Source organism: Vanessa tameamea, chromosome Z (genome assembly GCF_037043105.1).
Source record: "Vanessa tameamea isolate UH-Manoa-2023 chromosome Z, ilVanTame1 primary haplotype, whole genome shotgun sequence".
Taxonomy (NCBI): domain Eukaryota; kingdom Metazoa; phylum Arthropoda; class Insecta; order Lepidoptera; family Nymphalidae; genus Vanessa; species Vanessa tameamea.
Genome location: NC_087341.1, coordinates 1998761 through 2012927, shown reverse-complemented (window position 1 = coordinate 2012927; position 14167 = coordinate 1998761). Strand labels below are relative to the sequence as shown.

Here is a 14167-nt window from a genome sequence, read left to right as displayed (position 1 = left end):
AAGAAAATAACATATTGAAATAATATCGTTTTCTGTCTCGCATTTTTAAATTTGGACCGATAATTATTGTTTAAATATTAAAATATATCCAGTGTTTAATCGTTTTTATAAATCAGAAGAAAAAAATACATTTTAATTGATACTTTTTTAATAACTTTTAAAGTTGCAATTTTGACTTATTTTGAAAAAATCTAAAAAACGTGATAACTCAAAAATGGTTCACATTGGCATCATGCATATGGGGGTTAAAATTATCGCGAATAGTCACCCCTATCACCTCATAACGGGCATACGTCGAATTACCAATAACCCTGTATATTATATCAATTTACATGTGATTTCACTTGTATGTAAAAATTTATTACTAAAATCTATATGCTTAGTATTAAAAATGTGTAAGTTACTCTTTAAATGAGCCAGTTTAACTACAGGCACATGAGCTAAGGTTGGCGTAATGGTGTCGTAAGGAATGGTTAATATTACTTGAAGCGCCAACGTGTATGGCAATGGTGACTAACAATCTACCTGCTCACTATATCACGACTAAAACCCCAAGTCAATCACAAAAAAAAACAACATTGGTCTTATTTGAGTTCTGGATCCTTATCCAGAGACATATAAATTATAGGATATTTATATATATGAAATCTTACCGTTGACTTGAGTTTGCCAAACAGCATCTCCAACACCCCACAAGCCGGATATAACGAAGAATACTGTCGGTGAATCAGGGTTCGGTGTCCAGATAAGCAGCCAGACGATGAGACCCAAGTGAAGAGCGGCTCCCATCACCAATATTGGAAATCGTCCGATATACTTCATAGCTGAACCAAAGAGCAGTGAGCATAGCGCGTTCACGACTCCAAAGCATATCATAACATAGCCGATGGACCGGATACCGAGAGCACATGAGACGTAGGCCTAAAAGAGATTTTTTATTGTCAGTCATATGTAATATTTAAAAATAATTAAAAGTATATTAATTCTTTTTTTCTTTATTTTGATTTAGGAATGCGGTCTTTACGTTTCAAATGCAAGTATTATAAAAAATGCTACTAATACACGGCCAGTGTACCTTCAGTGTGAGATCTAAGGTGTCACCACTCAACCCTCAGACCGGAACACAGTATTATGAGGTATTGTCGTTTGGGTGTATAATTGACCCCGCCCAGACAAGCAAAAACTGTATAATATTTTATATATAATTTATTTTGGTGTAAATCTGATGGTGCTCACTTGAGTGTAATCAGCGCCGATGAACGCTTGCTCCATCCCAATCCACAGTGTGATGGGGATGAGCAATTGTTGATTAGGTTTTTTCAACTGGTAAGCTGTGGCCGACAGCAGCTGAATGCCCGTCAACTTGGATGCATCTGATGTTCTTTGCTTCTCTCCGTATCTTAAAACATGCTATAATATTAATATTTCACTCACTTTAAGTATATGTTGCGACTTCAATAAAATCCCCTAGAAAATGTCCATTTAACATACATCTAAATTATCACGTATAACCTTTTCAATGTCAACGAATCAACGAATCTTCTTGTAATGTTCTAGAGTTCTCCGAAATCGTATAATAAGATTCTATTTTCCGAAGGTAACTCAATTGAAATATACAAAAAAGAACAATGATTTGAAGAGGCTATTGTAACAGGCGTTTAATGAATTTTAAGAAGATAATTACCGTTTGTCTTCCTTTAGTATTTTAAAGCTTTATACGTGGCAGGATGAATGACTAATAACGAAAAACAAATATAAACACGTAAAAAAGACCATTCAATTTAATTGTCAAAGAAATATTTAAGTTATTCTATAATTATGTGTAAATGTAATATGACACATTGCAAAATTGAGAACAAGATCTAGTGTACGTATATGAAATGGATTATTGTACGGATATTACCTAATAAAGTATACTCATGCTGAACCAAGAAGTTTATATTAAGTGTATTCTAAAATTTGTTGGGTTATACACGCCTTATACATTGTAAAGACTTTATAATTTAACTCGTTGAAATCCATAAGTTGAACATACCTTGAAAGAGGATCGACAAGGAAAGCCACCATCAAAACGGCTACCACCACACACGCGAGGTATATGGCACTGATCTCGTATATCTCGCTGTCTGGTGGTCGGTGTAGGTTCTGGTTGTCGTGATGTCCTCCACCGATCATGCAGAAGTTGGCTCCACATGATAGAAGTTGGCTGCTGGTGTTCTCTTTGGATGTATTTCCGCTGTGTACTCCCGATGAGAATACTATCCAAGGATAAAAAATATATATTAATTAGATGTCATAACTCCTGAATTGAGTCTTACAAAATGTAGCCATTACAAATATAAGTGCTTATAGGCATAAATGTGTATTTATAGGAACAATTAACCGTGCTATAGATTTCATTTATGAGGATGCATTATTTACAAGAACGCGCTAAACATAAGTAAATGGGATACTTGTATCATCAAAATTAAATTAATGAGAATCTTCAATTGTAAAAAAAAAACTCATTTGTATCGTCAGGGCATTGAACCCGGATGCTTGCCGAAATCCATTGTAACATCAGAAACGAGTTTAATTTAGCCTTAATCGAAATTTTTCATGGCGTGTAGCTTGAACGATCAATATCAGTTTACTTACCTAAGCTTGAGATAAGATTTCCCCATAATTCAGCTGTCTGCCAAGCTAGGAAGAAGAACCCGAAGAATCTTACGATTATACCATCAACGGCTTGATCTGTTAGCTTTGCGTACACACTTCCAGCTTGAGTCAGATATGTAGCCTTCGAGGTCCACATAGGAGCTGCTCCCAGGCCAACAATCACTCCAGCCGGAACGAGCGTGTAAAAGGCGGGAAAGAATTGAGCGCCAATGTACGGCGCATAGCAGAGCATTGAGAGACATAAGGTCCATTTCACAGTTAGCCTCTTAATTAGGAACGTGGGCACAAATATGCAGGACACAACGAGTGCCGCGTAAATGGAACTCAGCGAGACTGTTCCCAGCCCATCAGCGGCGTTGATAGAGGACTGGAGATTCGCAGTTCCCTGGAAAGCGGTGAACTGTACCATGAAAGCGCAGCTCACGGCCGCTACATTCTTCAATATCCTCCACTTCTCATTCCTCGAAAGTTTGACCTTGCCCGAGGCGTAGGAGTCGTCTTCGGTAGGCAGGGGTGGTGGTTTGACGATATCGTCGTTGGAATCTCTATCGTGCTGGTAGCCATCGTTCTTGAAGCCAGTTTTGATAGTATATACGGAATCCTTGTCCGGGCGGTGGTCTTCACTGCCGCCACCGTGCGTCGCAGTCATACCGTGTTCTCCGTTTGCCCTGCAATCGAAACAAACTCTTAGATATTTTTACGATACAAATGAAACTATTTCTGATATAACTCGTAACAATAATAAGTAATAATAAACGATTAATATTACAAAGAAATAATATTTGAAATACGATCATATAAGGTTTCAGTCAATGTTTTTCGAGACGTGCAGGAAAAAAATACAATCGACGTGAGGCCATGTTTTGCGAATAGCATCCACGAGCTACCTACTACAATGATGGAGCGTGTTGTGATCGACAAGAAGGTAGTTTCTGTAACAATTCCGATTTGATTCGCATTCAGCGCCACAATGGCCAACATCGGCTGAGTACATATTATAATATTTTGTTGTTTCACTTGTTCTTTCGTCATGACATAACCATCGCGCGACCACATGAAATGTATTAACTCAATTAATATAGGTTGCTTTAAATTTTAATAGTTCAATTTGATTTTTAACCGATGTTTAGATACCGTTTAAAAATATAATTGTAAATATTTTGGAAATATATTGCGTAGAGATTTTTGTAAGAACGTTTGTAATTTTTTTTATTGTATCTATTTATTACATTAATATTTATTTTAATATATCAAGGAGTTTTTCGTATGTTGTAATCGACACTTAGATTAATTAATAGTTATTACCATTAAAATAAAACAACTTTTAGTTTATGTAATATTCTAGTTAGACTTTCACACCGAAGTATTCGCATGCGGTAGCGAAATGATGTCTCGTTCTTTCTCACAGAATTTGTATAGTCCTGTCTTTATCGGTGCATAATTTCGTACAAATAACGCGAGCGAAAACATCGGTGTGAAAGCGTCGTTACCGTCTTAATTGTAATAGAGTTGTTTTTCTTTTAAGAACGATAGCTTACATCAATAATGTTTGTAGACGTTATACAGCCTACATAATGTTCGGTAAATGGTTCATGGATTTATTGGAAAAAAAAAAAAAATTGTAAATGTATGCATGGAAAATATTTTGTAATATTCGCTTCATTTTCAGAACGAATGCTATTGTGATTGTGGTCGTGTTCAACGATCAGCCTTTCGGTGATGAAACCTTGTATCTATAATATTCCGGACGGGTACGACCAAAACAAATACGATCATCGAATGTTCTATTGTGTAACTCTATGTGTATGTATGTATTAACGATAAATCGGTAATGTTTTCATTTGTCGTTGTCGAGTACCTGTTTACGAGTCTAATTATAAACTTACACTGGGGACAGGTGTACTACGTTCCAATGAAGCATTTTAATTTAGACGGGTATCGTTTTATCGTCGAATTGAGATGAGGCAATTAATTCATCGCTTTTGTGAACACATACAATCTATATTCTGTTTTATGATAAATTGGACCACTGTCCATAGACATTGGCGCTGTAAGAAATATTAAACATTCTTTATATAGCCAATGCAATTACACTGTCTCACTCGCCCTTCAATTCCAAACAACAATACTAAGAATTTTTAATACTAATTCTAATATTATTGTTTGGCAGTATAATAAATGATAAGTACATATTTTACATATTCCGTAAATTTAAGTGATATATTTAGGCTACCCGTAGTCCATTGTTTTATGGCGTTAATATTGTAAAATTTCTATGACATTGCATTTTATTGAAGTAAATTGTTGGTGTCATATTTTGACAACTCTTGTAAGTATTATTTATTCAACGAATGTTTAATCATTTTAATGTGGATTTCATAAACCAAAAGCGATCAACGCCTGCTTCGCACGGGTGCAATTTATTTATAAATAAAATGATATTATACTAATGTATACTCTAACTTATATCCTGTAGCACTCAAAAATAATTCAACATTCAACGTGACATTTTTTAAAATTATTTTTGTAGTTTCGGAGATACCTCTTAATACGTTTAATATTTCAAAGCGTATATAACGCTTATGTGTTAATGTATATATGTAGTAATAAATAAACACAAAGACTAGTGATAGCGCGTTCAACGAGCTGGCGTCAGATTATATTGAAATTAATATTTTATCAATGCAATAGGCTTTTAAAGCACGTCTGAGGTGATTTTCAGCTGACCTCATAGTTGTAATCGTCGTATCATTCAGGCTATATACGCTCTTAATCTTAAAGACAGAAAGGTGAATATCATGTATCAATTGTAGAAGGAATGATTACGAGGCATGTACAATACGTGGTAGCCAGGCGCCTGTGATAAGGATAATGCTATTCATATTATTATTTCTGTTTTGATTACTCATCAAAATGTTTTATTCTACTGATCGCAATAGGTGGAATTTGATTAGACGGTTAGTATGTATTTTTATTTGAAGTTATCATTCTTTTTTTATTCTTACTTGGAATTTTAATAAAGAATTTATGATTTTTATCTGCCTTAAAAATAAAAAACAACACGACTGCCCTGGATGAATGGATTTAATCATGATACATATCTGCCCCAATATCAGTTTAATGGACATTTATGTGCATTTGAAAGTAAAAAAACGTGCTTGATTCAAACGATCATTTGTTAAGCCCCACGTGTTTTGTCCTCTGGGTTCTGCTTCTGGTATTCTATTCATAAAGGCGCTAAGTTCGGCGGAAAATGCTAACAAGGGACGGGACTGGCTACACAAATATTCGTTTCTTAATTCTAATTATATCGTTGTGCCTTGTACGTTCTACGTCTGTCTTTCTGTACAAAGCACAATATACTTTAAACTTTTCGAAACATAGAAATGGAAAATCGTTTAAAAATAATAATTTAAAACATATATTTTTTTATTCGATCCGTCACTGAAAACGTACTCGTATCAATAACCTAAATCATCTTAAATAAAATAATATTCTATAGCATCGAAATACGATACAATGATTAGGACATAGCACGTCGCGAGAAATACTAATAGTCAACCGGCGTATCTAAATCAAATAAATTCATTCCCACGGTATCACATACAACATTGCCTACATCATTTCCTGTCATCCCCGCCAACTTAATAAGGCTTTAGAGGTCAGGTGAATTGGCAAAACGAAATTGGTGACGTAAAAACATTTTGTACAAAATTAGCCTGTATTGTTAAGCATTTATGTATGTCAAATTGGTCGTGTCATAAATGAACCTGTACTTGCCACTAGACGTTTAATTTTATCTCATGAGTACGCGTGTTACGCGATATGCGCTATTGCGTTACTTCATCGATTCAGAGAATAAACCCTCGAGAATTTAAAAAAGGAATACAATAAATTAAACGAAATGAAGACAATTTTATTTTTAATTATTATAATTTTTTGTAATCTGTTTAATATTTAACATGTTCTGTTTAATCTATTCTAATATAAATGCGAAAGTTACTCTGTCTGTTACGTTTTATCGACCAAATTACAGAACCCATTTTGATTTTTAAATTTATTTTGAAGCGAGCTCGAACCCCAAAGAAGGACATAGTCCTTTTTAAAACTATCACCTGACGAGCAACCTAAAACGCGAGTGATGCTACGGTTGACTACTAATTTAATAATATGTCAATAATCTATTTGAACGATACATAAACTCTAAAAAGAATGTCGGTTAAATCAATGATTAAACCGCATTTATTCGAATTATAAACTTTTGAATGAAAATTACAGTGAAGTTTAAAATATCAACGTCATAGAATCTCTTAAACTTGTATACAAATACTTAAATACAGCCTTACCCTTGTAGTTGTTCAATCAATTAGTGTTTACGTCTAATTGGCGTAATGTCTAATCGTGGTTCAAGATCGATATGCAATTAATCGCTTACTTTAAAATCAATTATTTTAACTCGGAATCAATTTCTTGAATTTTATATTCGTTATCCGAAAATTTCGATTGTGTGTGTTCAGTATAACATATATATAACCAAGTGCTTAGAGCATGCACTAAGAAACGAAAAGTGACCCCGAAGGTTTTCTTTTTATTCCATTTCGATTGAATCACTTAATCCAGACGTAGTCTAGGAATGTGAAAAATTCATGGTCACAAAAATAATGGGAATTCACGGAAAAATGACAGATGGAATCACAAAGAACAGCTACCACAATACGATCTATTCATATTTTTACGTAAAACAATGTCAAATGTAAATGTTTATATACTTTTATATAGAAACATTTATAAACTACATAAGTCGTTTTATCTTCGAAGAAGGCGTTTTTATAATATTCACGACTAGCTGTGCGCGCGACTTCGTGCGCGTTGTTTGAATTTAAGTTGTTTGGATATTGTAGCGTGATTTTATTTTTATTCTATATATAATTCTAAAATAAAAGTAGCCTAAGTTACTCCTTATTACATCCGCTATCTGCCAGTGAAAGTCCCGTTGAAATCGGTTCAGCCGTTCCAAAGATTAGCCGGAACAAACAGTCAAACAGACAAAAATTGTAAAAAATGCATATGCATTTAGTAAAAATGGGTTATTTTAATATTACAAACAGACACTCCAATTTTATTATATGTATAGAGTATAGATGAACGCTTTGACAGATAGTCGTATTTCTGACAACTTTGGGATTGTTTGTATGATAACAATGAATAATAAAAAAGCACTTTAACGGTGTACGAAATTATTGTTGGCAGCCTTTTATAACGGTATCTAAATTACTTTCATATAAAATATGCAGGATCATTTCGAAAAGAACGGTATAGAAATAAAGTTTTAGACATACATCGTATCGTCAAATCAGTTTCGATGTCTTTGTATAGTGAAGTAGCATATTCGAAAAATAAAATTACATATTCGTCTAACGTTTGACAGAACATTTAAGAAATAAGATGATCACAGTATGTTAGATTTAACGGATCGACGATTTGTATTAAAATAGTACTATAAAGAAGTGTACTAATATATTTTAGTCGTTATAATATGTATTTATTATTCAGGACTTCAGTAGATTATTAGTACCTACTATGATTTTATTTAAACGCAGTTAAGACAAGCTGAGAATAAAATAATTGATTAAATATTTTGAATTCTAAATCCAATAAACAATCTATCATGCGTAATATATATGCAAGGGCTAAGAGACACGAGACAATTCACGAGCGTGTGTTAGTGATGAAACAAACTCGTTCCACGGTAAGGACACCCACTGTTGTGATATGCGCAGGCGCATCTTGACCGATATTTACGTTGCCATAACTTAATCGGAATTTATTGTTGCCGACGTTCATTACGCTGTGATAAGATCTAAACGCGACAAAGGATTTTTATTATGTAATATTAACTTGAATCAACGGTTATCGACAAGGATTCTCCCTATTTATATATTTTGCTATTATTACCTTATTATGACCATCATTCGTTGATATTATGATCAATGGTCACTCATGGCACCGGGATAAGAACGTAGAATTGATCACAAATATATTGCTATTAATTAGAAAGACATACGAGCAGAATGCTCATCATATGGTGACAGGTCACCATAGATATTGAACTATTCCTAGCACCGTGAATGTTCCAATATCTATGGGAAAATATGTTATATCCCTTTTTCAGTGCCTTCTCTATTTACCTTAACCTCAATGTAGCCTTAACGTGTCAAAACAAATTATTCTTTTTTGGTGGTACCACAATTTTTGTTTGCATGGTATACATAGGAAAATCTAATAAAAAAAATATTTTAATATATTACAAATATACCACTAGTAAAATTTTATTTCATCAAATACGATACGTTGATCGTCTTCAATGAAATAATTGCAAAATTATCTGCGAATCTCGTACCAGGTACCTTTGTTGGAAGCCAGTAATTTCGAAGATTATGGCGTATTTTATAAGCATATATCAATCACCTATTCGTTTAATTCCAGCAACAAAGCCATGAACTTGACAATAACGTTCGTAATACAGGTTCGACACTATCAATTAAAATCAAATGACACAAATTTTCTCTGACCGGAAATGATGGCATGTCAAAGTATTACACATTTATGAATAAACCAAGGACAGAAGACAATGACGAGGTTGACAATAAGTTCTAAAGTAAATACAATTCGTAGTTACAGTTGCTAATGAGTTTTGGAATTATACTCTGAAATTAAGTCACACAACACACACACCAAATGACTAACTTAGCTTATATTGATATTATACCATCAAAAAATCTCCAAATCTCTATACAAACTATTTAGGAAGTAACAATATTAAGGAAGTTCAAGGAATCAAGGAACGGATGTCTTAAGTGAGACTTTCCTTGATAAATAGCATACGGGAAACGTGAACTGTGTCCAACGATTGAAAGGTTATGTTAAGTGGACCTGAGGTCTGTGGATACTGGAATTGTTTGAATATCAAATGTCATACTGTTCGTATATCTTGCAGTTGTAAGGCCTAAGTATTATGTCTTATTTGCGTTATCTTTCGAATTCTCTTTACGAGATTTAGGAGGAATAATTGTCCTCCTCAAAGTTACTTCTTTCTTTATAGAATAATGTATATACAGTACCTTGCCTCTCATGAAACTATAATAAGTGTGTACTATTTCGATAGAATTAGATGTTGGTAATAAAAACAATATCAAAACTTACCTCTTTATAATGGTAATTTTATAATGAAGATCCGTATTCTGATAAGATCTTAAGCAAAGTATTTGTATTAGCATCATATATTATAATTTGATTACAAAATACAGTGAATTATTGTTTATTTATTTAACACGTATTTGACATTAGACGCATCTAATTTATGTAAATATTATTCAAATTAAATAATCAATTAAAACACGTTGAATTGTAATCGTTCCTATAACATATCACACGCTTATTTCAATACCGTCACTAAACGAAATTTAAGAAAATTTATATTTTAATACCATCTAGTTGCTGAGAGCGGAATTTACATTTTGCTTCGATTCTTGTGTCTTAATTCGCAGCCGTTGATCAAGAAAGCAGTAGTTGCGGATCGACACTAAACGAACTCCTCTCCGCCGTCTATTCCTACAACGACAGTAAACGGATAAGTACGTGTCCTTGTTTATAAAATACAATTATTTTGAGTGTTAAACCGTCATTTTAAGTTTACTGTCAGCTTTCGACTCTCATGCTTCGGGAATCTTAGGATTGAAATATGTAATAAAACGACATTTTTTGTTTAAGGCCAGTTTTCTGTTACCATTAATTAAATATTGTTTGTCAGTATACAAACAATATTTAATTCGATTCCAAAAGTGTCACTGTTTGTTTTATGACGCTTTTCAAATTATTAAAAACATTTTGTGTTATAAAATTATCTGCAATTAATGTTTCATTATGTTTAATGACGTTATGACTTGTCCCAAATTATGAAATATTTAATTAACTTTGATTTCTTTAACTTTGGTTTTGCCTCTTCCTATGTGTAAAACTGATTCTGTTACAAGTCGAAGTTGAATGTGTACTACTTCACAGCTTGTGATCGCGCAAGAGATAATTGTTAATGTTTTGTTTGGAGTGAAATTGGCGGACTTCGAGGAGCTAATGATATAGGCTCATGTATTATATTGTATTTGGAAAATAAATCGGAATCTATATATGATATACAAAACCTAGAAATAGTAGTTTATTCTGACAACAGTTTTGATCAGCAGAAAAATCAATACATGTTTTTGATGTACGAGTATATGCATGCTGTCAGTAACATACATATTAAGAGTATAATTCATTAGTTTTTAATAAACGGGCATCCTCAAAATTAAAACTATAATGACGACTCGGTCAAAAAATAAGTATAAAAATTCTAGAAGACCTCGCCGATCTATACCTGAACAATACATAAACCTTATACAAACAGCGAGGAGAGAGATTTGACCAGAGACTGGTAGTAAATTGAATAAAAATAAAGAATGTGCACAGGTCGATTATCGGATATAAAGATAATAAAGTCATGTGTCTTTATCTTTTACAAAGACACATGACAACGAACTTAACGTCTATATCAAAAACTCTTATGCTCAAAACGATTATTAGCTGCTTTGTTGAGAATGATCATCACGCCTACGGGCGTTCCAGAAGCAGGCTTAATTTTGACCTTCAAAAGCTGTATAAGGTCCAGAATTTAGTTGAATGCTCAGAAGAAAAGTTATTTAAAATCTGTCATTGATAATAATATAATCCCATTATTTTATGGAAAGGAGTTTTGTAACAGCACTGTTTGAATGAGTAGCATTCAATTTTATAGTTAAGCTGATTGTTTTCTTAATTTCGATATAATATCATTGAGACTGATTTATTATTAAGATAGTTAAAGGATCTCATAAAATTATTACAAAAAATAGTTTTAGTATAACGAGATAAATACTAAATAGTGGTACGTTAAGATAAATAGCGATTGATTGCTTATGTTATAGACTTATCCCATAGAACTCATCTGCTAGCAAAATTATATATTTTTTTTATTATTATGTTTATTGATATTTAAGTGCACTAAAAGAATTTTGTTATAATTTACAAATTTTATATATTTTTTTATAAATTTACGGTTTGAATCCTGAAATAATTTATACGTATTTTATAAGTAGTAAACCGAGCAGATATTATCGGTGACCACTTTCCACTAGAAGTATTGTTACTTTATTTTCGCTATTCAACCAAACAACAGAATAATGATCGGCTAGATGAAAAATATGAATTATTATTATTTTTGAATTTCCATACACTTATGAATATAAAATGATACTTGGTGGTAGGACTTTGTGCATGCATTTCTAGCGCCAAACGGCAGTACTCAGCATTGTTGTGTTCCGGTTTGAAGGGTGAGTGAGCCAGTGTAACTACAGGCACAAGGGACATAACATCTTAGTTCCCAAGGTTGGTGGCGTATTGGTGATGTAAGGAATGATTAATATTTCTTACAGCGCCATTGTCTATGGGCGGTGGTGACCCCTTACCATCAGGTGGCCCATTTGCTCGTCCGCCCACCGATAACATGAAAAAAAACACTATAATTAATATATAATTTATTTGAAAACAGTAAAGTGTCACTATAATTTAAAATATTGAATAACTAATGATTAAATAACAGTACAAAAAATATTTATACCTCCCTTCGTTAAGAATAATAGTCGTTACAAATTAAAAATAAATTTTTTCGAGTGAGGTAAACATTAAAATTTTTATATCAAATACAGTTGTCTTAAAATCTTTAAACAGCTCTCCTGTGAGATTTGCTTTTTTATGGTAGTGACGGTACTGGATTAAACGTGCGAAATAATAACACGCATTGCTTCACGATTAAAAGTCTAAAAAAAATGTTGAGGAAGATTATTTCGTATATATATAAGTCCTTTACGAGAAACTGGTTATATTATTGATACAGGATAATGTATGAATATTTCTTTTTATTCGAAAATTTTGTTAATGTTCTTGGAATGTGTATTAAATGTAAATTTATTTCAATTGGTTTTCCTTATTGGAAAATAAAATCAATAAAATCCTTAGATACATTACATTACATTATTGGGGAGTGGGTACGTGACCCACTCCCCAATTTGTGGTGATAATTGCGTGATGTTTGAAGCAGTTTTCAAATGTTATTCTATGCGTAAAATCAAATAATTATTATTTCCTGTTAAGATAATACTTAGCCCCGTGTTAGAAAGATGGTGGTGTGACACTCTCGTGCCTCGGAAATCATGTGTAGTATCTGATCTCTTTCCAGTCGTATTGGATTTCCGTACCATAGGACTATGAGATTGAGAGAATAGAGTGTCTCTGTATTGTCATACACACTGGTCCACAATAATATCTATGCCTAGTTTTCAGGTCGGCGGCCGACCAAATTACAGTCAGGACTCAGGACAGACTTCGTATTTTTTTTTGTATTTTGATGTCCCGTTTTGTAGAGTAAGTGTAAACACGGGTACAATAGCGACAAATCACTTGCATTCAGGCGTTAGACTTATTTTCATGAATTGAGTCATTTACCTCAACCCGAGAACCGGTTTTCGTGAACCAGTTACAAAAGGAAGGGATCTGAATGGAATTATTGGCACGTAACAAAAAAAAGTATTTGTTCGTCCGGCCGAGCTACTTACTGTCATCATTATACAGTAAACCGCTCATGGAATGCAATTCCGGGTTCAAATCCCGCGTTGGGTAAGGTCGCACTCGTTTCGCGAGTTTGTGACGACTGCTTTTGCGCACGAGACAAACTTATTTTTGACAGATAATCATGACATTTGTGTCAAGTGAATGGGTGTTTTTTACGAGGACGTTGATAAGAGAAGAAAATATTTAGACAAATATAAACGCGCATTTCAGTTTATAAATAGCAAGATAAATGGTACTTTAACACTTTGTAAGTACCACAATTAATCCTCACGCCATCTGTCTATTAGTCAATACAAATTTATAAAACTACCGGTTAGTTTGAGAGGCCCGAAACTGACCAAGAATCTTTTAGACTCATTATAAATATTATTTATGTTGTTTTTCATTAAAAGGTTTGTTTTTAAGGATGATCAGTTATTAATTCAATCGATTTTATGTTCCTTCTATTTGATTGGGAGTCTGTTCAGACGATTTAAATCGGGTTAGAACTTCTTAATATTTCAAAAATATAGTTACGAAAGAAAAATGTCTCAATGCAAGTTTTACGATGCAAATATATATTCAGCATATTATTATCACCACAGATCTCAATGTGTTACGGTAAAGTGTTAATCTCGTCCCGTGGGACGGCAATCTGATAACACTGGAGAGAGTGCAGTGCCAACGGCACGAGAGTGTAACACTGACAACTTTCTAGCTCTCTATTACTGTAAATTTCATCATCAACAATCCGATAAATTTTGAAGGCCCGGAAACCGCAGAGCTGCAGCTGAATAAACTAGCCAATGGACAGACGAGCAACGACACG

General features: G+C 33.3%; 1 protein-coding gene across 2 annotated transcripts in view; it reads right to left on the bottom strand.

Annotated features, from left to right (window-relative positions):
* Window positions 1–14167, bottom strand: part of LOC113403857 (UNC93-like protein) — an 89821-nt gene that overhangs the window by 7853 nt on the left and 67801 nt on the right. For both annotated transcript variants that reach the window (XM_064220256.1, XM_064220257.1), the window contains 4 exons: window positions 2638–3326; window positions 2036–2258; window positions 1237–1399; window positions 654–921 (listed from right to left, as the gene is read on the bottom strand). In XM_064220256.1, coding sequence (XP_064076326.1) covers window positions 654–921; window positions 1237–1399; window positions 2036–2258; window positions 2638–3307 — 1324 coding nt within the window. In that variant the 5' untranslated portion in view covers window positions 3308–3326. The remainder of the gene's footprint in view (window positions 1–653; window positions 922–1236; window positions 1400–2035; window positions 2259–2637; window positions 3327–14167) is intronic.